Source organism: Alexandromys fortis, unplaced genomic scaffold (genome assembly GCF_014885135.2).
Source record: "Alexandromys fortis isolate MF-2015 unplaced genomic scaffold, M_Fortis_MF-2015_v1.1 scaffold_39, whole genome shotgun sequence".
NCBI classification, from domain to species: Eukaryota; Metazoa; Chordata; class Mammalia; order Rodentia; family Cricetidae; genus Alexandromys; species Alexandromys fortis.
In genome coordinates this window covers 9,304,036-9,330,942 of record NW_026067918.1, presented here as the reverse complement: position 1 = coordinate 9,330,942, position 26,907 = coordinate 9,304,036, and the positions used below count along the sequence as shown (strand labels likewise).

At 49.0% G+C, this 26,907-nt stretch overlaps 1 protein-coding gene across 2 annotated transcripts in view; it reads left to right on the top strand.

Moving 5' to 3' along the window:
* Nucleotides 1–26,907, top strand: part of Ube2o (ubiquitin conjugating enzyme E2 O) — a 42,618-nt gene that overhangs the window by 4,079 nt on the left and 11,632 nt on the right. For both annotated transcript variants that reach the window (XM_050140358.1, XM_050140357.1), the window contains exons 2-3: nt 26,012–26,071; nt 26,227–26,337. In XM_050140358.1, coding sequence (XP_049996315.1) covers nt 26,012–26,071; nt 26,227–26,337 — 171 coding nt within the window. The remainder of the gene's footprint in view (nt 1–26,011; nt 26,072–26,226; nt 26,338–26,907) is intronic.

The following is a 26,907-nucleotide window of genomic DNA, read 5'->3' as shown; positions in this document are numbered from 1 at the left end:
TCATCCGTGCACACCTTTAATCCTAGCCCTCTTCATCCGAGTTCCAGGCCAGCTTGCTTTACATAGTGAACTCACAACAGCCTGAACGACATAGTTCCCAAAAAGCCGGGCAGTTGTATTTCCTTTCATCTCAGCACTCGGGAGGCAGAGACAGGTGGATCTCTGTGAGTTCAAGGCCAGCCTGGTCTACTGAAGTTCCAGGACAGGCTCCAAAGCTACAGAGAAACCCTGTTTTGAAAAACAAAAGAACAAACATACACACAAAAACCTCCACCTCCCCACCACCTGGAAACAAACTTAAAGAAGACAGCTAGAGTCTTCTCCCCAGCTTCCTGGCCAGTGCAGAACGTCCCTCCTATTCTCTGTGGGGGTTTGCCCTTTTCCATCACACCAGTGAGCACCCTTCTGAAGTAAAGCCAACAGCTGCCAGCCCCTTCAGGTCCTCCTCGCTGTCACCTGTGTGCTGGGACGGAGCAGGCCTAGGAAGAAAAAGAGCCCGACTGCTGTTAGTCAGCTCAGGATTCCTTCAGCTTTTCCCTTTCTCTTCCCCGTTTCCCTCCCCTCCTTGCTGCTTTCCCTCCCTCAGTAGGGTCTCAAGTCACCATGTTATCCTCAAACTCACCTTGTAGCAGAGACTGACTTTGTACTTCTTACTCTTCTCACTCCTCTGCCTCCCAAGTGCTGGGTGCAGGCAGGTGTGTGCCACCACACCCATTGTTGCTTTCCCACCTCTTGTATATTGTCTTTTAAGTTGCCAAAACATTTAGTGTCTTCAAGATTTGAGACGTGGTGTTCAAGCTGCCTGCTATTACACTGCTTTTGTGAGGCTGTGTGTGGGGTGTGTACTCCCTGATGACAGGTCCCTCTGGAATTTGCCTTGCAGTTTATTTTTGGTTCCTACTCAGGCCAGCATTTCCATGGGGAAAGCTATTTAGGTGTAGCATTATAGCCCAAGAAGTTTGTCTCACTTGTCCAGGTATGGAGGCCCATTAAAAGAAATTGTTCTTAGTGATGTAATAGGAAGGAGTTATGTAAGGTTAAAACAAAGGTGCAGGACTAAGTGCTTCTAAATTGCATTCTCTTCAGATAGGATCACAGCTTGGAGACTCTTAACAGCTGTCCTATGAGTTTATTCTGTCCCTTGATTTTCCCTCTTCAAACTCCTTGGCCTTGAGGCCACAATTGTGTCTCCCTGCTAATTGCCTGACTCAAGGGCACTTTGACCAGAGAGGGATGTGTGTTTGTATCGCAGTTGGAAGACAAAACCCTTGGGTGTTCCTCTGGCTAGCACCTGCTCTGATTGACCTTGGCTAAGTCATTGCCTCATCTCTTTGGTGGAAAGTGAGATGATTCTCTAGCCTCTGAAATGAGCCTGCACTGGTGGAGTGCTCAGAAGCATAGCCTTGCTCGCCTGGGACAGCCACTTGATCCTATTCTGATGTGTGGGATATCACCTCTCTGGGTCCCAGGGTAGTGCTAAAGAAGAGAGGCCCCTGGGAAGGCTTGTTTCAGTGGCAGGGATTCCTCATTCCTGTGTCATGTGTGACTGTGGTAAGTGACTTCAGGAGCCCTTTCCTTCAGTGCTCATGAAATCTCAACTTCGTGACTTTAGAAGAAATTTAGCTGGGCAGGTGGTGGCACATGCATTTAATCCCAGCCCTTGGGAGGCAGAAGCAGGCAGATCTCTGAGTTTGAGGTCAATCTAGTCTGCAGAGCTAGTGCCAGGGATACATAGAGAAGCCCTGTCGTGAAAAACCAAAGGGGGGTGGGGGAGAAATTTAGTAATGCAAGTAATGCTTGATTGAAGTGGTACCTGCCTACTTCCAGGAGCAGCCAGAACAGATCTGTGGGTATACAGCTGACTGAATGGTTCCCCAAATCTGGAGGACAGCGTCGTCATCATTTTTGTCAACAGCAGAGTAGGATTTTTTGAGGCATAGTCTCACTATGTAGATTGGAATTTAGTGTGTAAGTATGTAGACCAGCCTGGGCTCCAACTTACTGTGATCCACTGACTCTGCCTCCCAAATGCTGTGGTTTAAAGGTGTGCTCCAACCTGACTGGAAGATCTCTTTGGAAGTTCCCAGAAGATAGGTGATAAGGATAAACCCCAGGGATTAGAAGGATCACAGCTCAGAACTGCCCTGTTGTGCACCAGGCGCTCAGTGTGTTACACAGTGCTCACAGCACGGTCTAAATGAGATGCTGCTGCTGACTCAGGAGAGAAGTAAGGAGTAGCCAGCATCAGCCAGCATCACACTGGCTAAGTGCAGGGATCTGAAAACAGGCTGAAGGAAATGGCAGTGTGCTTACCTAAGACTATAAAGGTTTAGGATTCATCTACCCTGTGTACATACAGAAGCCATAAACTGGGGTTGATACAGCCCTCCAGTTGCTGAATATGGAAAGCCTTAGTGGGATAGGGAGGGGCCCCAGGTGAACAAAGTAGGGGGTGCAACCCATATGCCGCTGTGAGCACATGGCTCCTCTCATCTCTCAGTCATCCTCAGAACCACGAAAAATACTCTGTATTTCAGGGGAGCCCTTGAGTTCCCTAGAATGTTAAATGAATACAGCACTGGCCCGACTCAGTCCAGCACTGAGTACCACCTGGAGCAAATGGGGGGGACCCTCAGTAGTTGGCACCTCCTTATCCCCTGAAAACCATCAACAATGTGACTCCAACCTGACCTGCTGCCCCCTCTGTTGCTGCCACCCTCATCCTACTTCTGGGAACGCTGACTCAGGAATCAGGGCAGGAAGGATTCCTTGGAGAGGCAGAGGTCCCTGTCACTTCCTTGCCTTCCTTCTGTCCTGTGTTCTGCTTTAGAGCATGTGTTTAGAGCATGGACGGTGTTTCAGTGTTCCCTGCCGGGAGTAAAGGCCTGTGCCACCACTGCCTGGTACTAAACCCTGCTTTTATCTTTTTCATTTTCCTGTTTAATCAAGAACTCTGTCTTTTACTCTTTTACACAGTACTGGGCTTCATGGAATCCTCTAGAACCTCTTTGGGGCCCACAGTTTTAAAAGGAGTGCAGTTATCATGTTTAACTGAATGGCATGGGCACATGATCCGTGTCAGCTGTCCCTGCTGGTCCCCATAGTGGGAGTCAGGGCAATTGCTGTGGCTTCTCCCAGGACAGTAGGATCTGAACTCCTCTTTTGGTCCATGGAAACTTGAGAGTCCCTGCCTGTGACTAGCGTGGCTTGGGGTGAGGTGGGACACTCTACGGTGGGAAAGCAGCACTCAGGAAGGGTTAGAGAGCCTTCCAGACAACGGGCTCTGTGCTTACTCACTAGGAGCTCCTCCCCAGGCCCTGCCTCCAGCTGGGTTCAGGGACAAGATTTCAGCACTGCAGGCCTGGAGCCTCTGAACAGGACCGCCTCTTTAGGACCCCCTGTATCTGACATCTCAGCCTGCTCCACGGGTCTCTTAGGTTAGGAACCACCTGATTGGGACTCTAAGACAGGGAAGAACCAAGGGCTTACTGGAGTTTTTTTGTAGCTCAGTAAAATTGATTTACCTTAATTGCTGTCTGAGTTTGTCTATTCTAGGGTTTTGCCCTTCAGCTCAGAGGGACTGTGTTGAATGACCCCTTGGTCATGTGTGGCCAGGTTGCCCAGAGTCCTAGACAAATTGTGCTATATTCTTCAGGGGAGTATAATTCAAAGCAAGTTTCTCTGATTTAGTGGACCTCCTCCTACCTTTGGTCTTCCGTCAGGCCTCTCACACACAGTAGGCAAATGTTATGTTCCTCACAAGGACCCAGTCAGCAGTAAATATGGAATGGCTACCATTTAGTACCATTTAGGGATTCAATCTGGTTGGTTATCTATATGACTGGGGCATTTTCAGGTGTTTTTTCTTTTGCCTGTTTGGAAGGACTGCAGCAGCAGCGTTTACTGTTCTGCAGCTGGGTCAAGGGACTGAGACACTTGCTGTGTCATTTTTGGTTCAACCTGATAACATGGCCACATCTGGGAAAGTCTGACTATGGCAATTTAAAGGTTTAAAAAAGTGAAGATACTGAGTCATTCTTGGGGGTTGGGGGAGAGCCAGTCAGTCAGCGCTACCCAACACCCAGAAAGATGAAAACATAGCTAGCACCGACAGATTTCCTGCAGGCTCCCTCAAAGAGAGCGTCCTTCATTTGCATACTGCAGCAAGAGCCTGGCTTCTGGCAGACTTTGTGCCTGTCTCATCTCAGCCTTTTGTGAGAGCCACTGCTGCGGTGTGCAGGCTTGCTGAAGCAGCCTTGATGGCTTTCTCCCCTGGTGCGACTGCTGGCCCCTGAAGGCCAGGTGGGACGCTTACAGGCACACCTATGCATCTCTCCTAGAGGACCAGGCTTGGCATATGTGCTGCTGGAAGCATCTCATATTTGCCTGCCTCTGCTTAATGACTTAAGGGACTTTAAGGGCACTGAAGGTTGATGACATCATCTTCTAGCCAGGGAGGAAAAGCTCTTCCTGCTTCTGGGGCATCCCAGTCCTTAATTTTTGCTGGTGGAATTGGTTGTCTCTCCCATCTCTCGAGACCTTCCATCTGGCCTATCACGCTGGATGTGATGGCTCCCCAGAGACCCTAGGTGACTAGGGAGTTCCTGGTCACATTTGCTGTCTTAGTCATTATCCTCCTTTAGGCCTGTGAACTGTCCACACACAGCCCCCGACCTTGCCCTTGGAGCCTTCTGTGCGCTCTCATTGTATATGACTTTTTTTCCTCCAAGGCCTTCGTCAACCTCTTTCTGGGTTTTGAATGCATCTGGTACCTGCCTCTGGATGAACGAATGCCACATGGGCATCGCCTTCCTAGCTTCCTGCTGAAAAGCCCTGTCAAGCCATCTAGCACCTCAGACTTTGTGGGTGTGAAGTTTGTGATGTGACTGCCCTCTCCTCCCCCCCAAGTCTGAGGGATTAAAAACACCACCCCCCAACTTTTTAATATGAAAACATTTCAGACATCCAGAAGAGCTGAAAGACTAGACCACTGATTACTAATCGCCAGCCACCGTGAGTCAGCAGCTGTTGTTACTCTGCCATCTGGCTTCATCTGTGTGTATGAAAATGTTTCCTTGGGAGCAACTCCTGAGTTAGGCACAGATACGGTGGCAGTGCACTCTCAGTCCTGAGGCTCACAACTTTTGGCACTGAGAACGTTGCCACCAATAAAAAGTCCCCCTCAATCCCAGTTCTTTCCCCTTTGCTGTCAGTGTCTCGTTGAGCTGTCCTTTGTTTTATGTGTTTGTGTTTCTTTTATTCCCTACTCCTTGTTTACTTGTAATTGAAGCCATAGCCTCGTGCATGCTAGGTGGGTCCTCTCGCTGTATCCTCTTGTGACTCTAATGCTGGCCTTGAACTGACTCTTCTTGAATCTGCCCTAGTCCTTTGTCAGTTTTTGGAGCAGTTAATCCTACAGGCCTGCTTGCTCAGTTCTTCCCTACAGTTCCTGTCCTGGGCTAGAGCTACATCTCCGCCTCTCCCTGTCTCCAGGCTCTCCTCCAGCCCAGACACCTTCAGGGTGACCTGCAGGTGACTATGTACCCTCCCAGACCAGCTTGTCCCTGTCTGAGGTGCCTGTCCTGCCTTCCCAGTTGTCTACAGCCAGTCTGACAGCTTTTCCCCAGTTCACAAGTGCCTCTAATGCCTGGGGCTCACTGGCATTCCTTCTTGAAACAAGGATAGCAAAGGAGCTGTAGATGTGGATTCTGGGGAACCCGAGGACCAGCGTTTACTCCTTCCAGCTTACTCATGAGAGAGTCTTCCAGTATTTGTCATTTATTTTCTCTCTCTCTCTCTCTCTTTTGTGGTGCTGGGACTTGAACCTGGTGCCTTGTACAAACTGAGCACTCTGTTGCTGAGCTATCTCTGTAGATACCCCCCCATCTTCAGATGTCTCATGTTTCTAGAGCTGTGGGCCCCTTACCTGCCCCTCGTGCCAGCCCTTCTCTACTCTTGGTTGGCACATTGATCATGTCATTTGTTGCCCAGGCGGGGCTCCTTTGAAAGCACTGTGAAGAATTACTCCAGGACAACCCACGTGAGTATCCTAATACTAGGAGCAGATTAGTCATAAGATGCCATATTGCAGTTTACTATTCTGGCAGCTTCCATCACAAGGCTTGCAGGCAGAGTACACATTTAGAGGGCTAGGACAGAGCTAGCTTTAGCTGTGTCCTATCAAAATGGACATTCCTGGTCACAGAGCTTTCCAGAACTGAAGAGGTCACACTGGGGAAAGCCACCTGTTTGTCACTGGTCCGAGTCACCTTCTGGGCCTCTCAGCAGCACTGCTCAGAATGACCGGCACACACCTGGAATTTCTGTGCCTGTAGTAACTAAGTGAGGTCTTAGTAACTTGGGTCAAGCATGTGTGTTTCCTCCCTGGTCAGTGTGACTCCTTTGTGGATGGCTCCGGTCTTATGTGCAGCCGCACACACTCTGGGGGAGGAGTTGAAGAGCACAGCCTGCAGTTGTAGTGATTATGGCAGGCCTGCTGCTTGGGAGAAGTTGGAAACTGTTAAATGGGTAGGACCACCGCAGTTCTCAGGGTGGCGGTGGCGGAGGGTGTGAGGGGAGCGTGCGTGAACATTGCCTAGGCTAGCTCTGCACAGATGCACCTGCCCACACAGGGGCCTCTCCTCTGTGCCAATTGCTCAGTCAGTCTAACCAGCTCCAGTGATGCTCCTGTTAGCCGGGCCTGCCCTGTGACTCACACTGGTGGTGTGTGGGTCCTTCAAAGCCCTGTGGGTTCCGAGGTTCACTTTTTGTTTTGTTTGTTTGTTTGTTTTGGTTTTTTAAGACAGGGTTTCTCTGTAGCTTTGGAGCCTGTCTTGGAACTCACTCTGTAGACCAGGCTGGCCTCGAACTCAGAGATCCGCCTGCCTCTGCCTCTGCCTCCTGAGTGCTGGGATTAAAGGCGTGTACCACCACCACCCGACGTGTTAGAAGTTTTAGTCTCCGACTTCCTAAAGGTATCTCACAGACACTGGGACTGTGTTTCAAGAACTGAGCTAGAGGTAGAATAGAAGGAAGTGTGCTGCTAAGAGATGCTGGTTCTTTTAATTATTTCTTTATGTCTGTGTTTTGGTTGTATGCATGTCTGTGCACAACCTGTTTTCCTGGTACTCTGAGAGATTAGATCCTGGACCTGGAGATATGGACAGGAATCACACCAGGGACCTCTTGAAAAGCAGAAGTTCTCTAAACCAAAGAGCCATCTCCAGCTCCTTGTTCACTTTCTGATTTTGTTTTTTTGGGACACTGTTTCTCTGTGAGACAGGGTCTCTCTGTGTGGCTTTAGAGCCTGTCCTGGAACTAGCTCTGTAGACCAGGCTGGCCTTGAACTCAGAGATTAGCCTGCCTCTGCCTCCTCGCTAGCCTGTTCACTTCCTTAAGCCTTCTTTCCCGAGCCCAAATGAGCCATTTACAAATGAGGACAAGTCTGAGTCAATGTCGTGAGTTTAACCTGGAAGAAGTCAGGTTAAATCTGGGCAGTGTCCCCAAGCTCCCCAGTAGCTGCCCCTTAGAAGACTGCAGCATGTTTGCTTTGTGGCATGCAGGTCTCTGGGTGACAGATCCAAGACAGACAAGCAGTAGAAGACCTGGCAGTGGAGAGTGTGCAGACAGGAAACTTCTGCAGTGCAGATGAGCTCTCTCAGGGCATTTCACGGGCATGACTTTGCATGTGCGCCAGGAATGGAGTGTTGAAATGCTGGATTTTAGAACAAAATGACCCCAGCTGTGAACTAGCACCTTCATCAGAATCCAGAGAAGAGAGCCTGTGTTGACTTAGGATAGACTGGAAAGGCTTTCCAAGGTCAGTTTAACTGATGCTCTTTAACCTTAGGCCTAACTCCCCAGTGAGAACCTCAGACAGTGTTAAGCTGGAGAGGGAGAGCCATTGGAAGGTCTGTCAGATGGCATCCATGAAAGGCATCTGGGGAGTAACAGGTACTCCTGGCACACAGCCGAGGCTGGTGTGCTGGAGATGGGGGACAGCAGGACAGTGGTCATGGTTATACCAGGGTTTCAGGAGATCACGGGAGAGATGAGGTACCATTTTCTTCTGTTTTAATTATGGTAAAATATTGAAGTAACAATAGCATTGTGTGCCTTCCCAGAGTCACACAGATAGCACTGGCCATCTCAGCCTTACCACCATCCTGCCAGGACCTGGTCTCTATCAATCAAACTCCCTAAACCTCTCAAAGGTTTTTTAACTTTTAGAGAAACCTTTTATAAAAGTAGGTTTTATCCTGTGACTCCAGCTCCAAGGGGATTTGATTCCCTCTTCTGGTCTCTGGTCAGGTTCACTGTATGTTCACTGTAAACATACGGTTACCTACTGTGAGGTTCTGGAAGAGCAACAGGCAACAGGCTCTGCTGTGTATGTTCCTTCAGGAGAATAATGTGCACAGAAGACCAATGTGGGGAGATTCTGTTCTCTATGTGTGTGTGCTTGGGTGTGCTGCATGTATGGGGAAGCTAGAGGTCAACATTGGGTGTTTTTCTTTATTTCTTTTCTCCACCTTTTAGTTTTTGTTTTTTGGGACAAGGTTTCTCTGTGTAGCCCGCTGGCTTGGAACTTTGAATGTAGTAGACCAGGCCAGCCTCAAACTCAAAGAAATCCCCCTGCCTCTGCCTCTCAAGTACTGTAATTTAAAAGTGTGCACCACGATGCCAGCATAATTTTATATGTTTATATTTTCAATTTTTAAAATATTTATTTTATGTTGATGAGTGTTTTGCTTGTATGTCTATATACCATGTGTGTGCCTGGTGCCTGTAGATATCAGAAGAAGACGTCAGATCCTCTGGGCTGGAGTTGTATAGAGGGTTGTGAGCTGCCATGTGCATGCTTGTCTGTGTGCCATGAGTGTGTCTGGAGTGTGCAGATATCAGAAGAGGACATCAGATGCTCTGTCTGGGCTGGAGTTGTAGAAGGTTGTGAGCTTGTGTGTTCATGCTTGGAATTAAATCCGTGGCCTCTGGAAGAGCAGCCACCTCTCCACTCCTAAATCCAAGCCTTTTTAGGATAATATTCATGTTTCAGATTTTAGAGCATTTCAAAGTTTTGGGTACAGATGCCCAATCTGTACTCCCCCTAAAATCCAAGAACCCCCATAGACTGGGGTCTTCTATAATGTAGTCACTTAGATAACTGCTGTTTTATATTTCAGTGAATGTTTATTTTAATCTTTTATAAGTATATACATATTTCTGTTTAGAAAAATCTGTCATGCTAACTCCTAGCACTTAGCAAAGCTGTGCAAAGTGATAAGGTTCCAAAGGACCTATTAGCACGTGCTGAGAGGGGCCAAGTTTGCAGCACCTTATGCTTCTGTTCCAGCCTTGGAAACCTGGAAGTCACTTAGCCTCCTCACTGTTGATGAATGTTCTAGAGAGTATGGCCACTTGCACTGACGGTTTTGCTTTAGTGCAGTTTACACCTACTGGTTGACGTCGCAGACTAGCGCTCAGCTTCTGAAGTCACCCTCTACCCCTGTCAGGGTCCGACCTTGACCGCTTGCAGGGATTCCCTTCATCTGTGCTCCTGCTTTAGGCCAGCATGTCGATGTGTTCTGAAGTATCTTGGTTTCCTCCCTTGTTTCTTTAGTAGGCATTTGTGGCATTCCTGCTCAAGTTCCCTTCTGAAGGGCTGTTGCAGTGTGCAGGACCTTTGCTCTAGTCGGGTGCAGTGGGTCTGTGTTTCTCAAGTGTGTAAACCCAGCACTTGGCACAGGTTAGATGACGTGACTGTGCTCTTTTTCAGGAGCCCCTTTGGGTCTTTCTTTTTCCATAGTGCTCCTGAGATGGAGGTTCATAACAAAGGGTATGTGTGTCAGAAAGTCTTTCTGTTTCAAAAAAAGTAATGTTTGTGTGTGTGTGTGTGGTGTGTGCATGTATGTATGAGGTCAGGAGCATGTACATGTAGAATCGAAGGTCATCTTATGTCTTCAAATCATTTTCTGCCTTATGTTCCAGACAGGTTTCTGATTGATTGAAACTAGGTTGATCTAATGAGTGGTGGAATGTGAACTCCAGTTCCCATGCTTGTTTGGTAGGCACGCTACTGACGGAGCTGCCCACCCAGTCCTAGAAAAGCATCTTGATGGTTCTGCTGAAGCATGCAGTGCCCCTAGAGAGGCGCTGACTCTCTGGTCTGTCTCCTCAGGCCTGTTCTGACGGTTTTACAGTTTAAAGAAGGGGGCAACTTTATTACCTTCTCACATTATACCTTTTCCTTAAAGATTTATTTATTTAGCGTACACTGGGGCTTTTGCCTGCATGTATGCTTATATGAGGGTGTCAGAGCTCCTGGCACTGGAGTTACAGACAGTTGTGAGCTGCCATGTGGGTACTGAGAATTGAACCCAGGTCCTTTGGAAGAGCAACCAGTGCTCTTAAACCACGGAGCCATCTCTCCAGCCCCAAATTATACTTTTTTTAACTTCTTTATCTTAATTTGCTTAGGATAAGTTCCCCCATTTAATTACTGGGTACATTTAAAAACTTTTGGTTCATTTTAGCTGTCTTCTCAGCAGGTAGTGTCTGTTTACAGTGCATCTCAAAATGTCTGTTGCCTAGCATGATAGTGAGGATTTGGGGTGACATGCCAGACCTAGAGGGCTGAGGTACAGTTGGTTAACTGTCTCCTGCACCCCGGTGCTGGGGCTGCCCTTCTCAGGGACAAACTGGTCTGTAGAATCTTGAGCTTAGGGGACAATCCAGCCCCCGTGCATATGACTAGACCAGGGGTGTAGCGAGCCAGGAGGACGTGTGCAGAGCTGTGATTGCCTTGTCCGCAAATAAATAAATAACCTGGGAATGAGGATTAGATAAGCTTACCTCTGAGGTGCTGAACAGATAACCTGACCTTACGGGATAGCTAACTTTGCCTTTCCCTACTGTTGTTAGAAGCCACTTAATACAATTAAAGTAGTTTGGGGGGGGGCACTGCTGCTAGTTTGCCCCTTAAAACTCTACTCGCTGAGCTGGAGCTCAGTCCCAGAGCCATCACATGCTAGCCAAGTGCTCCACCACTAGCCACAGCTGAAATCTGATTGTTTTTCCCGGTGGAAACCATCAAACTCTCTCCTCCAGTCTTTTGAAATCATCAGGCTAACTTGAAACCCGAATGTTTCTGTGAATGAAAAGACACATGCAAATGGCAGTGTCCAAAAAGCCAGAAGAGCGAGCGTGTTTGCCATGTTCCTGTGTTTCCATTCACTAGAGATGAGCTCTGTGACCAGATATGTCCCATGGATATTCTAGAGTGTATGCCTGGATTATTTTTGTGTTTTCGTTCTTGTTTTACGCGGTTTTGTACATCTAGCTGAGCACGACCTTGAACTTTTGGTCCTTCCTCCTCTACCTTCTGAGTGCTGAGATACTCGCGTGCTGTGTCCTCATGTCCTGACCTAGTGCCTGGTTTATGTAGTTCTGAGAACTCTACCCATGGAGCCACATTCCTAGCCCTAGCCCCCTCCTATTCTTTGTGAGTTTGTTTTGTTTAATGTCTTTATTCTTTTTAGGGTCTATATAGCTCTGGCAGTCCTGGGACTCTCTATGTAGACCATGCTGGGCTCAAACTCTGAGATCCTCCTGCCTAGGCCTCCTAAGTAGCTGGGATTCTGAGCCCACACCATTGCAGATCTCTTGTCCCTGCTCCATATGCATGACATTTTTCGTGTAACTGCGCTGCACTGTCGGGTTATGCTCTGGATCTGGATAACCCTGGGTCCAGTTCAGACAGTTCTTTTGAGTGGTTCTTTGGTTCCCATCTGCTTTGTGGATTCTGTCCTTCAGAGCCGTTCAGGCGTGTTGCTTCCTTCCTTTCTTCTCTGTAATGTGGCCTTTTTGCCAGTCTGCTGAGATGGATCCAGTTTAGAGCTGGCTCTGCTGTTTAGGGAATCCTGGGATCCCTTTTGGGGTGGAGTTTTTTCAGTAGCCTGTGGTGCCACAGACAGGGTGGGGGAATCAGGGCTGTTTGAATTAGAACAGTTTTATGTGTGTGTTTGTTTTTTTGTTTTTGTTTTGTTTTTTAACGCTTAAGGAGCTGGGCATTGGTGGCACATGCCTTTAACTCCAACACTCGGGAAGCAGAGGCAGGTGGGGATGGAGGCCAGCTTGGTATACAAGAGCTAGTTCTAGGACAGGCTCCAAAGCAACACAGAGAAACCTTGTCTTGAACCCCCCCAATAAAAAACTTAAGGGCCCAAGTATTTCTATCAATACCCCTGAACTTTTTTCAGCCCTGCCTTTGGCATTTTGCCCATCAGACTTGTTCTGTTGGTTTTCTCTCTCTACCTTTACTTGGGTTCTGGGCATCAAGCTCAGGCTGCCAGGCTTGAACTGAAGAACTTTATCCACAGCCCACATCTGTGATAGACTGGCCATTGTGTGTCTTTGTTGGACATGTGACTGTTTTAAGTTTTTTTTTGTTTGTTTTTTGTTTTTGTTTTTTTGACTGTTTAAGTTTTGTGCTTGTTTTTTTTTTTTTGTTTGTTTTGTTTTTTTGAGACAGAATTTCTTTGTGTAACCTTGGCTGTCCTAGAATTTACTCTGTAGATCAGGCTGGCCTCAAACTCACCAAGATCTGTCTGCCTCTGCCTCCTCAGTGCTGGGATTAAATGCATGTACCATTACCTCCAAACTGTTTTTGACTTTTTAAAAGATTACTTTATGAGTATTTGCCTTCATGTATGTCTTGTATATATGCTTTGAATCCCTTGGAACTGGAGTTACAGATGGTTGTGAGCCACTATATAGGTGCTGGGAACTGAACTTGAGACCTCAGTAAGATCAGCCTGTGCTCTTAACTATTGAGCCATCTCTCCAGCTCCCTCTTCTGTTTGTTTTTGAAGTGGGTTATTTGTTGGCCAACTTGCTAGGCCTTGAACCTGGGATCCTATTCGTCCTTGGAGTTTGACTGCTTGTGTGCAGGTGTCTTCCATGGTTTTGGTAGGAACCCTGTTCCTACTTACATACACTGTTAAAGATTTGAGACCCTTAGCAGCTGAAAAGCATTAAGTCCCAAATCTTCCTAGCAACAGCATTGTAGTAGTTGTAAGTCTGGAGCTGCACACCGTCCCCGGCTCTTCTTGGACAGTGTGCAAGCTTTCAGTGTCCCATCGGTCCAACTCTAGTGTACCAGGCCCAGTGCTGCCTTGAAAGGGAAGGATCGTGGGCATGGTCTTGTGACCTCTGAGGTTTGGTGGGTGATCCTCTCTATGCAGCAGGATGGGCTGTTTGTTGCCTGATAGGCAGCAGCACTTGGGGAACTGCAGTGCTCTCGGGTCATTTGCGCTGGGCGGTCATGGAAGAGATGATCCTGCCTGTGTGCTTTGGGTGAGAGGCCGACTTTCCCCGCTGTCTTGGCTGCTAGCTGGCCTTTGTGGAGATGTGTCACTGGGCAGGCTCCGATATTTCAGAGGACTCTCCGTATTCCCAGGGTGTTTTTTCTCTTTGCCTTCTGCTTGTGGATCAGGGTGTTAGCTCTCAGCTGCTCCTTCTGACAGGCCTGTGCTCTGCCCTCAGGGACTGTAACCCTCTGAAACTGGGGGCTGGATTAAACACTTTTAGAGTTGCCTCAGTCATAAGGTTTTGTCATGGCAGTGGAAAAGTAACTAATATAGAAGACCAACAATTTAACCAGGATATTGGCCAGAGGTGTTGTGCAAGTTCATGTGCCTGCTGTGGCCAGCCATTGTGGATTGCCCCCCACCCCAGCAGTGCTGGGCTACCTGAGAGGGAGCCGTATATCAAAAAGGTGGCTTTTAGGACCTGTCAGCTCACCCGTCTTTGCGGTTCTAGTGTAAAGCCACTGTAGCCTCTGCGTGACAGCCGAGGTGCTGCTCTGGGCTTGGTCTTTCCCGGCCTGGGAATCCTGGCAACCACTGGCATGGATGTCAGCCTCCTCCTGTGCACGGGTTCTTTGTGGACATTGTGTAGACCACCTCCATGAGCTACCCTCATCCGTCCCAGCTTTCCTCTGTAACTTCCTTCCTGACCACTTTTTAAAAAAGGATTATCGGGGCTGGAGAGATGGCTCAGAGGTTAAGAGCAAGGACTACTCTTCCCAGAGGTCCTGAGTTCAATTCCTAGCAACCACATGGTGGCTCACAGCCATCTATAATGAGATCTGTTGCCCTCTTCTGGCATGCAAGCATACATGGAAGGAATGTTGTATACATAATAAATAAATAAATCTTAAAAAAAAGGATTATCTTATTCTTAATTATGTGTATACATGTGTTTTTCTGTGTGTGTGCCCAGAGAGTCCTGAAGAGGGCATTGGATCCTAAAGCTGGAATTACAGGCGATTGTGAGCCACTCGGTGTGTGTTTTTGTATTGAACTCATGTCCTTTGTAATAGTGCATTGTTTTAACCTTAACCAATGGGCCATCTCTCCAGGCCCACACCTTTCCTCTGCCTGCATTTTCTTGCCTACCTCCTTTTTCTCCTCTTCTTTGGCCCTAGTCTTCCAAGGAGCATGACCCCATCCCTCTTTCCTGGGTTCTCCAGTCCCACCAGTGAGGCTTCTGCACATATCACCCTGTGGGACCCTTGTGTTGTGTTGAATGTGAGTGTACCTTTCTGTGACACTGGGTCTCTCGGCAGCACTGGGAACTGTCCTGTCTCCGAGGGCTTCCCTTCAGTGTGGCACTAGCAGCCCCATGGCTTTATCTTCTGTGCTGGGAACTTGCTTGAGGATGCCATGGGGAATGGTGCCTACCCATATGGGATTCACACTTGGATGAACAGACAGACAGACCCGGAATCAGGGGCTGTAAAATGCTGTCAGGAAAAGAAAAGCCAGGGGCAGGGATCCCGTGGAGAGTGCTTCCAGACAGGACTGTCAGAGAAGCCCTTCTAATGAGGTAGCATCTGAGGCGAAGATGACTATTCCCCACCCTACACTAGTCCATTCTAGTCTCAGGTGGTTTTTGTTTTGTTGGGTTTTTTGTTTGTTTTTTTGTTTTTGCTTTTTCGAGACAGGGTTTCTCTGTAGATTTGGAATCTGTCCTGGAACTAGCTCTTGTAGACCAGACTGGCCTCAAGCTCACAGAAATCCGCCTGCCTCTGCCTCCTGAGTGCAGGAATTAAAGGCGTGTGCTGCCACCACCTGGCTAGTCTCAGATGTTCTGGGACAGGGCTTTTTGACCCCTTAGACAACCAGTAGTTGATTGAAGGAATGAGCAATCTGTGAACGAGTGAGTAGTATAGTAAAAGAAAGCCAGTCAGCAGGAGTCTAGACTTCCTTATTGAGTAGCTTAGGGGAGGAGGTGAGCTTGGAGTTCAGGCTTGGAGACCGCCAGGGTAAAGTTAGATGCCTCCTGCACATACACTGTCCATGTGCCTTGTATAAGTTGGGCCCTGCATATTACCTGCCTTCCTGCGAGTTCACACTGAGATGGCTTGGGTAGGGTGGGCGTGTGGGAAAGCAAGAGAGGGAATCTGGCTTGGGCTTAGCATTAGCAAACAGATCTGCAAGCAGGGCCACCACCCACCCTTAAAAGACAGACACAAGAGGCCCCTGAGATGCCCTCTCTTCTCTGCCTCTGTGCTGGGGATTTGTGGTCTTTGTGCATGGGGCTATTGCAGACATAGTCACTCTGGTGCTCCTCCTGGTCGCCTTCAGTTTCCAGATTCAGTTTTCCACACATGTACACCCCTCCCCCCACATGTTCCCAAACCCTAGAGCCAGCCTATGTAGGGGAGAAGGCAGCCAAGGCATTGACCACTATGAATTGTAATATAAATATCCAATATACAGTGGTGTGTCTTACTTTAGAGCTTGTTGCGATTGTCACAACCTGTTCTCTATATCTCGATTTTGGCTTTTTATACTTTCCCAAGCGCTTGCTTCCCTGTGGGAAAGAGCCCCAGCTGGCCGGCCTCGAGTGTGAACAGCGGCCCTGTTCCACAGCTGCTCTGGTAGGTCGAGTCCTGCCTGTTCTCTCTGGAGGAACAAAAGCAAGACCAGTCAGGAAGTGAGACTGTCATAGGGTGGGCAGCACCTCAAATCTTCAATGGAACCTGCCTCTTCCCCCTCCCCCAAGCCCCCACAGCCTCAGTTTGAGTCTCTTAAGGATTATTTTTACTGTGTCTTCCTACTATATTTGCATTTTTAAAAATAGCAGTGCTGAGTGAATCCTTTCTTGGGCAAGTCTGCCTGGCGAGGCAGGATAATGCACTTTGTAGAGAGCTATTTATTGATTAGCTGTCTGTTGGCGTCTTTGAGCGCGGCCACAGGAAGCCACTGCCCTGACTGAGTGAGGTGAGACTCCGTTGCTCAGGAGAGATGGTGTCTTGACACTGCCTTAAGGTCACATTATACAGGTGGGGAACAAAGCAGGAGGGAACACCCCCAAGAAGATCCCAGGGCTGTCCCAGAAATTGGGGCTAGCAACTTCCCACCAGGGTACGCATGTGGAGATTTCGCCATAGCTTATTCATGACCAGGACTCTACCTCCAAAACTGCACTCTTGCAGGAAGCTGCTCTCCCACTGTCCCCTGCATGCTGGCAGACTCTGATCTTTGCTTCCATGGCAACAGTTGGCTGGGTCCAGTTCTTTCCTCTATCTCTGTCTTTTGCAGCATTTCCCATCCTTGGAGTCTGGCCCACCTGAACAGAGTCTCAGAGCTGGGACATCCTTTTGAGGACTTGGTGCCCGTGCTTCTCTCTGTCCCTAGGACTGAATCACAGAAAAGGCTGTCAGAGAATTCTGAGCAGTGACAGTGTTAATTATTTTAAGCCACCATGTTTTCACACCTTGATCTACACGCCAGTCTATGAAAAACAAATGCTCAGTGGAATGTGACAGGCTTACCTGTGATTCAGGAGCCTGAGGCAGGAAGATCATGAGTTCAAGATTAGCCTGGGCTGACACCTGAAAGAAAAAAGAAACAAAAGAAAAGGAATGGATTCCCAGTTTGTGTGGCACCTCTGAGGCCCTGGGTTCAGTTCCCAGGCCGGGCGCGGGGAGGTGGGGGGTGGGGGGGTGGCACACGACAAAGCAATATTCATCCAGTGAAAGATTAGAATGCTATTCTTTTTAATTAATATTTTTTGTATTTTTCCTTCCTTTTTTTTTTTTTTTTTTTTTTTTGATACAGTCTCACTGTGTACCTTAGCTGACTGGGAACTTTGTATATGTACTCTGTCTGTCTCTGCCTCCCAAGTGCTAGGATTAAAGGCACGTGCCACTATGCCTGCCTTCTTTTTTAATGTAGTGGGTGGCTTGCCTGAATGTGTGTCTAGTATCTGGGGCAGCCAGAAGAAGGTGTTGTATCAGTGGGACTGCAGTTGTAGACTGCTGTTGGTAACCATGTGGGTGCTCGGAACTGAGCCCTGGTCCTCTGGAAGAGCAGCCAGTGCTCTTAACCACCGAGCCATCCTAGCCCCAGAGCTCTATTTTTAAAGCACTCTCTGGGGATCAGCAGCCACCCTAAACAACCGCTTCCTCCTGAGAGCTCATTGACTGTTTTTACTGCTCCATGACCCTGCTGTTAATTGCACAATCCCCTAATTTTAAGGGGACCTTTGTTGATTTCCTCCAGTTGCCCTTCAAAAGCTGCTCGGTAAAACATGGCCAGCCATCTGCCATCTGTGGTTGCTGAGTGTAAGATGCAGCATCTTAGCCCTCAGGACCTATGTCCTGTCAGGTTATTGGTGAGCTCATCGGGCCAGAGAGTCCCCTAAAGGTTGTGCACTCGCAGGGAAGGAAGGAAGTTTCATGTGTGATTGTATAGGAAGCCTCATCCTTGGCTTTGGTCTTGGTGTTCTTGTCTGTTCTTTACCTGTTCCTACCCTGACCCTGTAATCCTGGGTGCGAGGCTTCCTGCAGCATTCACTCAGCCCAGCCCTGCATCTCCTGTCTTGAGTAGGGTCAGACCTCTCCCCGAGACGCCCAGCTGTAAAGCCCAACTTGATCCTCTTCCCTCCAGTTAACCTCTGCTTGGCCTGAGATACCACCTGTCTCCTGTCCTGGGGCTTGAGTGTAGCCAAGAGCCCTTTGTAGCGTTGCTGAGGTGTGTTAGCAGTAACCTCTGAGGACGGGCTCACATCAGCTCTGGGTGCGCTCTGATGTACTCTGATTCAGCCTCCAGCTGTAACCCATCACTGAGCTGGGAGTGCCTCAGCTCATAGAAGGGGCGGGTAGAGATTACCATACACTAGGAGGTTATTAATACTACCTACCCAATTTATTATGGTGTTTCCTCAAGAGTCTCCTCTGATACCTAAATCCTTCCAATGTAATAATGCACTGAAGCCACGCCACAACTGCGTTAATGTCTGCATTTCATTCCATCCTTTGTAATGTTACTTCACATGCATTTGGCTTCTCTGGCTGAGCTATTACCTCTTCAGGAGACTGCCTTGGTGCTCTGGTCTCAGGGCCACGCTTACGAGGCTTGTCCTTTCAGCCGGCTTGCCTTGGGTTCTGTAGATCACTCGTGCTAAGAGCAGAAGCATGGCTCGGCAGGTGTCACTCGTGGACCATGAGCTCTGGAGCTGCAGCTGGAAGAGTGCATCTAGCTTGGTGCTGCCGTGTCCCCAGGGAGTCTTCTGGTTCCCAGGAGGTGCCTTGGCACCCACTTGGGAATGGCAGTGCTGTGCTTTCAGTGTGCTCCCCTGCTTAGAACCCCACTTCTCCTTTGCATTTGGCCCCTTGTGACTAGCTGTGGTCTTGTCTCACTGTACTTGAGGCACAGATCTTGCTCCCCTGTGCTCTGAGTGCTTCCCGGTGGGTGCTTTTGCTCTGCTTCCTGTCCTGAGGTTCTTGTTGCTGCCATGGCCTGGAAGAAATGGAGGTGGAAAGATAGGTATCTGAAGTCTTTGGGCTTAGTGATTCACCCAGGCAGTGATGTCACCCCTCAGAAGCCATTTTGGTTAGTTCTGGTGTCTGCAGACCAGTTGCTGTCTGTACGCCAACAGATCCATGGTGATTTCTTTTCGTTTTCATGGAAATATCAAGTGTGGGTGTTTGTAAATCCAGTGATGTTGTGGATCCTGGGAAGTCTGCTCACTGGACTCAACCTGGCCCTTTACATAGCTGCAAGGGATACAGTCCTTCTAGCTCTTTCTGTCAGCAATGCCCCTCTTTATTTTCCATTTCTATTTTGGTTTTAGACAGTCTCTCTATTTAGCAGCATACCCTTGCCCCCAACTTAATTTTTAAAAAAGATTTATTTATTTATTATGCATACAGGCAAGAACCTCAGATCTCATTACAGATGGCTGTGAGCCATCATGTGGTTGCTGGGAATTGAACTCAGGACCTCTGGAAGAGCAGCCAGAGCTCATAACCTCTCAGCCATCTCTCCAGCCCCCATAAATTCTTTTCTTTCTTTAAAAAAAAAAAAAAAAAAAAAAAAAACCCAGGGTTTCTCTGTAGCTGTGGAGCCTGTCCTGGAACTTGCTCTATAAACCAGGCTGGCCTCAGACTCACAGAAATCCGCCTGCCTCTGCCTCCCGAGTGCTGGGATCAAAGGCATGTACTACTACCACACTTGTCCTGCCTTTCTTTTCTTTCCTTCTTCCACTCCCCCAAACCCTTGAGGCCCCTCTGGCCAAGTGTGTTTTGGAAGTTAAGTCTTCCATCCGGACATGAGGGGCTGGCTTATTGCTGAGTCCCTGCCAGCTGAGCCACATGATGGTCAACTGCTCTGAGAAAGTCCTTACTCTGGCACAAGCAGAAATCCCTGACCAGTCAAACGCCCATTCTAGTGTGGAGCTGGGAAGACACTGGAAGAGGGGCCTGGCTCCAGCCAACAGGAAGCCCTGTTCTGCTTGCATTTACCACTGTAGCTGATGGAAGAATGTTTCAAGGAACGTCAGAACTTTAAGTTTCTGGTGGAGGGGGGATGTCAAGTTTGAACATCCTGGTGCTTGTGAGAGTTTTGTTGCTGGTGAGGGGGGATGTCTTTCCCTCTGCTGGACAGAGACTTAGGTGGAATGAAGATTCTTAGAGTTCTTAAGTTTCCCAAACTTTTGTCAGTGACTCCTAATAACCAGTATATTTTGTGATAAAGGGCATGTGTGTCTTCATTGCATACAACTGAAAAAGCTTTCTCAAGCGAGCACCTGCCCTTTCTGCATGTGTGTAATGCACCCAGATACTTTCTCTTTTTTCCTATGCTGGCCATGACCTCCTACTGTTAATCCTACCTCCCACTAATGGTTAGAGTCTGCTGTTCTGGGATTTTCAACACTTTCAAAATGTTCACAGAGAAAGAACCCTTTAGTCTGGCGTGTTAGTTAGATGACTAACTAACTTACTATCCATGTAGTTAGATGAGGGCTAGGCTGGACTAGCTCCTACAATGAGACAGGGCAGGGTACTGTGGAATGGGGTTACAGATAGGCAAAAACAGGGACAACACCTTCACCAGGGCCTACAGTCGTCAGAGCAAGGCCCCTCCACACCCTCCATTGACCACTGTCTTACTCCACTTCGGGGACAGATTGCTAGGAAGGGAGCATGCTGGCCAGGCATTCTACCTTTAGACTACATCCTGGTCCTGATTTCTCTTCATCTGTGTGTCTTGGACACGGACCCAGCTCAGGCTGTTTGGAGGGTGGGGGTGGCCTACTCACCTCCCTGGCAAGTAGCAATGCTAGTCTGGTGTAGTGTTCCCTTCAGGGGTCTGGTTGGAGTTTTGGCCAGGTGAATAACTTCAATCTCTGTGTGGCCTAGTTCATTCAGTGGTGGGGAACCTCTCTCTTTGAACACAAATCCAGAACAGGGTCTGCTGTAAACTGTTGCTGTCTCTCCACTTCCCAGGGATACTGTTTATCCTGTGTAAGACCTGACTGGTGCTGGGCCTTCCTGCCCCCAGGAAATGCTCTCTCATTGTGGCAGTGACTGTGACAGTTGTGTGGCTGGTGTCTCTTCTTCCTGAGACATACATCGGGGCTGGGGCGATGGCTCTTGCAGAGGACCCAGGTTTGGTTCCCAGTGTTGATGTCAGATGGCTTAGGACTGCCTGTAGCTATAGCTCTAGGGCTCATGTGCACTGCTCACACACAGTACTTATACGCACATAATTAAAAATACAAGTTTTAAATAACCCTTCCTGTGGCCTTCTGACAGCTCCGCCTTGTTTGAGGATCCCCGTTAGTTGAAGCTGTCTTTCTTTAGCTTTCTTCTGTTTTCAGCTGCTTACTCTTGGAGAATTTTAGTCTTGGTCGACCAAGGTCAGTTTTATGGATGAGCTTCTAGACTGGGAGCAGGACAGCTGGTGCTCAGAAGTGCAGCCCAGGGAGGCAGTTCGAGGAGTGGCCTCTACAGCAGATGGGAGCCCAGGTCGGGGAGGACAGAGCTGCGCACCCTACAGCAGCCCCTTCTCCCTGGGACTGCTGGCCTCTGCCTTTCCCTCACCGTTTGTGCCCTTGTGTGTGGGTGTGGGCTCACTGTTCCTGTCTGTGCCTGTGGGGGCTGGAGGCAGTATCAGGTCCTCCTTTATCATTCTCCATCTTATTTGTTTTTTTTTTTTAATGGTTGCTTTGCCTGCATGCACACCACTTGTGTGTAGCGCCCTGCCAGGAAGCCAGGCTGTTGGATTCCCTGAACTGAATTATATACGGCTGTGATCTGCCATGTGGTACTGGGGAGCCCTACGAATTTTTGTTTTTTAGGTAAAATGGGCTGCAGAGATGGCTCAGCCCTAAGAGTGATGGCTTCTTCCAGAGAAGCTGAGTTTGGTTTTTAGTGCCCATGTCAGGCAGCTCAAAACTGCCTGTAATTCCAGTTCCAAGTGTTTGAACATCCTCTTCTGGTCTCCATGGGCACACATGTATTCACAGAAACACAGATACATATAAATTTTAAAATCTGGGTGATGGTGGTGCACACCTTTAATCCCAGCACTCTGGAGGCAGAGGCAGTCAAATCTCTGTGAGTTCGAGGCCAGCCTGTTCTACAGAGTGAGTTCCAGAACAGGCTCCAAAGCTACAGAGAAACCGTGTCTCAAAAAACCAATAACTAATAACTAAACAAATAAAATTTTAGATTTTTCAATTATATTTAGTCTGTATGGGTACTTGTATAGTGATGGTGTGTATGAAGGTCAGGGGACACCTGTGGGCGCCAGTTCTCGGCTACCATCTGGCTCAGGTTGTCAGACTTGGTGGCAAGTGCCATTATAATTGATTCTCTTCCTTATTTATTTGTGTTTGTTTAGCCATGTTTGTGTATTTGTGGGTGGGGAGCAAATGTACCATGGCACTTCTGTGACAGTCAGGGGACTCCTTTCAAGCACTGGGTCTCCTGTACCGTGTGGAATATGGGGGTGGTCTCCAGTTGTCAGGGTAACAAATGCCCGAGCCCAAGCCAGCTCATCAGCGCCCCCGTGTGTTGTTTTGTTTTTAAGCAGTCTCACTGAATCTGGAGCATTTGCTCTGTCTAGATTGACTGGCCAGAGAATCTGAGAGTCCACTTCTCTCTGTCCTTGACCCCTCCCCAGGTTGGGTCACAGACACTGCTGCACCTGAGGATCTTTTTTGTGGGGACCGAGGATCTGAACACAGCAAGCACTTTACCCACTGAGCCATCTCCTCAGCCAAGTATAGTTGTGTTTTGTTTGTTTGTTTGTTTTTGTTTTTCAAAACAGGGTTTCTCTGTATAGCAGTCCTGGCACTTGCCCTTGTGGACCAGACTGGTCTTGAACTCAGAGATCTGCTCGCCTCTGCCTCCCAGAGGGATTAAAGGGATGCACCACCACTGGCCAGACTATATAGTTTTTATGTCACTTTTTTTTTAAAGGGGGGGGGGGTGGTGGGTTTCCACATAGTGTTAATCCCAGCATGAAAGGCAGAGGCAGATAGCCCTCTGAATTTGAGGTCAGTCTGGTCAATTCCAGGCTGGCCAAAACTACTCAATGAGACACTGACTTCAAGGCAGGGTGGGAGGGGTTGGGGGGATGAGGTTGGGGTAGTAGAGATGCTCTTTGTTTGCCCCACCTTGTTTCCTGGTATCCTGAGCATCCTCAGGGTTTCTGAGCCTGGGTACTGCTGATACCCTGGCCAATCATTCTTGTGGCAGGAGCTGTCCTTTGCATCCATCGTAAGATGTACAGCAAACCTTGGCCTTAACACCTCTGCCATGTGTGACAGCCTGGAATATTACCAGCCATTTCCAAATGTCCCTGGGGTGAGAAGACAGAGTTTCTCCCAGTTGAAAATCACAGAACCAGTTCTTTCCCTTGCCAGCAGGCAGATGGTCCCAGTATGTTACCTTGGCTTAGGGCCCATAGGGACGTCTGCCTTGCTCAGGATGGACTTGCCTAGGGCCTGAGTAACCTCTTCCAGCCTCTAGACACTGCCCAGCACCTATAAGACTGCTCTTATCTCTGGGAAACTCACTGTCTTACTTAGGTCTGTGGTCAGATGTCACCTCAGAGTGACCCTATAAACCCCCGTGTTGGATTTTGAATATGACCTGACCTGTGTGCTCTGCTTCCCTCGCTGCCCTGGAGCTGATACCAGTTGGAGCACAGGCTGGACGCAGATGCGTGGACAGCATCAGTGTTGTCTGGACAGTGGACGCCTTAGAGCCAGCATGGCCCTGAGTCGTTTCCAGAGGAGGCAGTGAGACTGCTGCCCCTTGCCCTGCTCCATTACGTGTACCCAGAGTAACCCACGTTTATTTCACACCATCCCTGACTCCTCCCACTTCTCTCCTGCTGTTCCAAAATGTCTGTTCACCAACGCTTTCCAGGAAATGCTAAACATTAGCTGGCCAGTCTCTTGTTGCTGAGCATTTTAGAGGCTGTGACAGTTAAAATCGATAGGTTCCCACTCAGCTCTGGTTCTGGTGATCCTCTTGTGATGGCAACATTCAGGGCACTCCTTGGAGGTGGCAGGAACTTTAATTTTTATTTTACAGCTCTAGTTTTGTGGTAGAATCCCCTTTTCAACTTACGCAGGTGCCGTGCAGCGCAGTGCAACCTGGTGTCAATCCTGGTGACATCTGGCACCTGTGACTTCAGTACGTGGCCTTTCAGAACGGGAGGGGAAATCTCTGCTTGAGAATGTGTGGACTCACTGGAAATACGTTGCACTCTGTCCTGTTTCTGCAGCTCTTGGAGGGCTATAAGTGTTTTGTGTGGTGGAAAGAAAGGGCGGGAGCAGGACTGCCGGGTCCAGCTCCAGGGTCCAGCTCCAGGATCCAGCTTCTGTGAGCTGTGACCTTGAACGAGTAGCTTTTCCTGTCTGCTTAACTGTAAAAATGGTGGGGTAGTGGTGGTGGTAATGTGTACTTCACAGAGTTGTGGGGCTCCTCGGGGGTGTCCAGGAACCAGCCTGGACCTAGTGTAGAGCAGAGGAAGCTCTCAGAGCACAGCAGATCCTCACGTAATGGGAACTTTGAGGGTTTTAAGAAACAGCCTATGCTGGGACAAGGAAGGAAAGGACGGGCATTGGGGTGAAACAGTGTGGTGCTGCAGAACACAGGCACGTTTCGGGAGAGACAAGGGAGCGAAGAGGGAAGTCACAAAGGGTGATGGAGAGCCTTTCCTGCCCCCTTTCAGGACTGGCAAGACCAAGAGAGTGGTACATGATAGATACCCCCATTCCTCCCTCACTTCCTCCCTCCATACTGCCCCGAGTGCCTGCAGGGTACTGGCTGGACCAGAAGAGCTGAGGACAGTTTCCAGGTGGAGAGCCACACTCTGATCCAAGAGGCATGGGGGAGTCACTCTCCTATAGGATCCCTCCTGGTACAGGGTCTCTGCTTCAGCCATAGGGCTGGGGTCTCCATTTCGTGTGCCCTGTATGACATCATGCCAGTGAATGCCTGTTCATGTGTAGGTCTCCCCCTTCTCCCTGGCAGTGCCTGGACCTCAGAAAGGCCACTAGGAACATGACCTACAGATTCAGCTTGAAGCTCTTCTCAAGGACCCTCTGCCCCTTGAATTTTCCAGATGCAGCTTCTGGTTTTTATGACTTAGGCCTCTAATTGGTTTTATGACATTTTAAGCTAAGAGGGGCAGTTGAGGTAGGGTGGGGCAGCACAAAGTATCTTTATAGTTAAAAAAGGGCACTGGTCTCTCCACATACCCTCACAGCCTTGAAGCAGAACCTTTTGGTACTTCGGCCTGTGTCTCTGAGGGCCAGGGAGTCAGGCAGCAGCTGTGTGTACATGTGCCAGCGGTGGTTTCTTTGTGGCCTCCTAGATCCTGTCACAGGTACCCAGCGCTGGCTGCTGAGGGGCCATGTGCGCGTGTAGACAGCGGCTGATGTTTCTGAGCACAGTCATAAGCTGTTGTTGTCTGGAGCTGTTCCTAGGTCGCTGTCCCGCTTCACGGTGAGGCTCACTGCTTCCGTTGGAGTCACAGCCGCCCAGTCTGGAGTTTGCTTTATTTGTCCTTGCTAAAAGTTCCGTAACCTTGTGCTAGAATCATCCTTTTCAGCATTCCTGACTTGCTCTTCTGGCAGTCACCTTTCACAGTTGAGAGAGGAGAGGCCTTTGCTGGGGGTCTGAGTTCCTAGTGTGTGGTTGCCATTTTTGAGTGGGGGATGCAGAGCTCTCCATCACTTAGAGGTTGCTGAAAGGTGGTAGAGGAGCAGTCGAGATTAAGAGACCCAAGAACAGAGGAGACAAACTAGCCTGGCAGAGAACCAGCTCTCTGCCTGGGCTCTTGGAGTCCATCCGGCAGCGTGGTACCAGTAGATGGCGTTGCTGGGAGTTCGCATGGATCCAGGGCAGACTCTGCAGGGCCACAGATAAGGAATGCACTGCAGCTGGGCAGGCAGGGCACACAGATTACAAGAGTGGTGTCCAGTGATAGCTGGTTTCAGGGTGCCAGCCACAGCCCAGTGTCATGCCAGTCCCCCACCTCGTCCTGAACACGGATCACCCAGGGTCAGAGGGCAGGCCCTGGGAGAAGAATTTAACTCATTGGGATGTTTGCTTTTGTAGAATGAGCTTAACCTTAGGTAGAGTGCACGCTGCCTGCAGGTCTGCTGCTTTCATGACAGTCTCTCATCTTCTTTACAGCTGAAGCTAGAGGACCGCTCTGTGGTGCCCCGGGATGTGGTCCGACACATGCGTTCAACTGTGAGTCTCTCGTCCCCATCCCATCCTGAGTCTTCAGCCTGTCTGCTCCCACTCCTGTTTGGAGGAGAGCTGCCTGGTTGCAGGGTGAGGGGCTCTGGGACTGTCTGGGTGGGATGTGCCATGGCAGTCTTGCAGGATGTTTTCTCCCCCCCCAGGACAGTCAGTGTGGCACAGTGATAGACGTCAACATTGACTGTGCTGTCAAGCTAATTGGCACCAACTGCATCATCTACCCTGTCAACAGCAAGGACCTCCAGCACATCTGGGTAAGTGGCCTCTTGTCTTGGCTGCTCCTGCCAAGCGTAGTCTTGCTGGGCAGTCAGTAGCTTGTTCGCTGCGGCCAGCCTGCTCATGGCATCCTCGGTGTTGCCCTCGCAAGTGAGCTGTTAGACATGAGGTCAGGGTGTGCTCTTCCCCGGCATCAGCGTAAATCACTGACAAATGTGGTTATTTTGTTTCCTTGCCTAACACTGACTTTTGTTTACTGTGTGAGGCTGTTTTTCCTGTGTATGGTCTCTTTATCACTTATATGTCTGGTATCAGAAAACGGGTTTGGATCCCCTGGAACTGGAGTTACAGATGGTTGTGAGCTGCCATGTGGGTGCTGGGAATGAAACCCAGGTCCTCAGCAAAAGCAGTCACTGCTCTTAACTGCTGAGCCATCTCTCTAATACTTATGACTCAGCAGATAAGAGAACTTGTCCGTGCTGAGGACCTGTGGTTTTAGTGAATTCAACTCTGTCCTTTGACCCCTGCGAGCACCAGGCACACATGATGGTGCACACACACATTCAGCAGATAAAGATAAGTAACAACAAACAGGTTTCTTTTTAAAT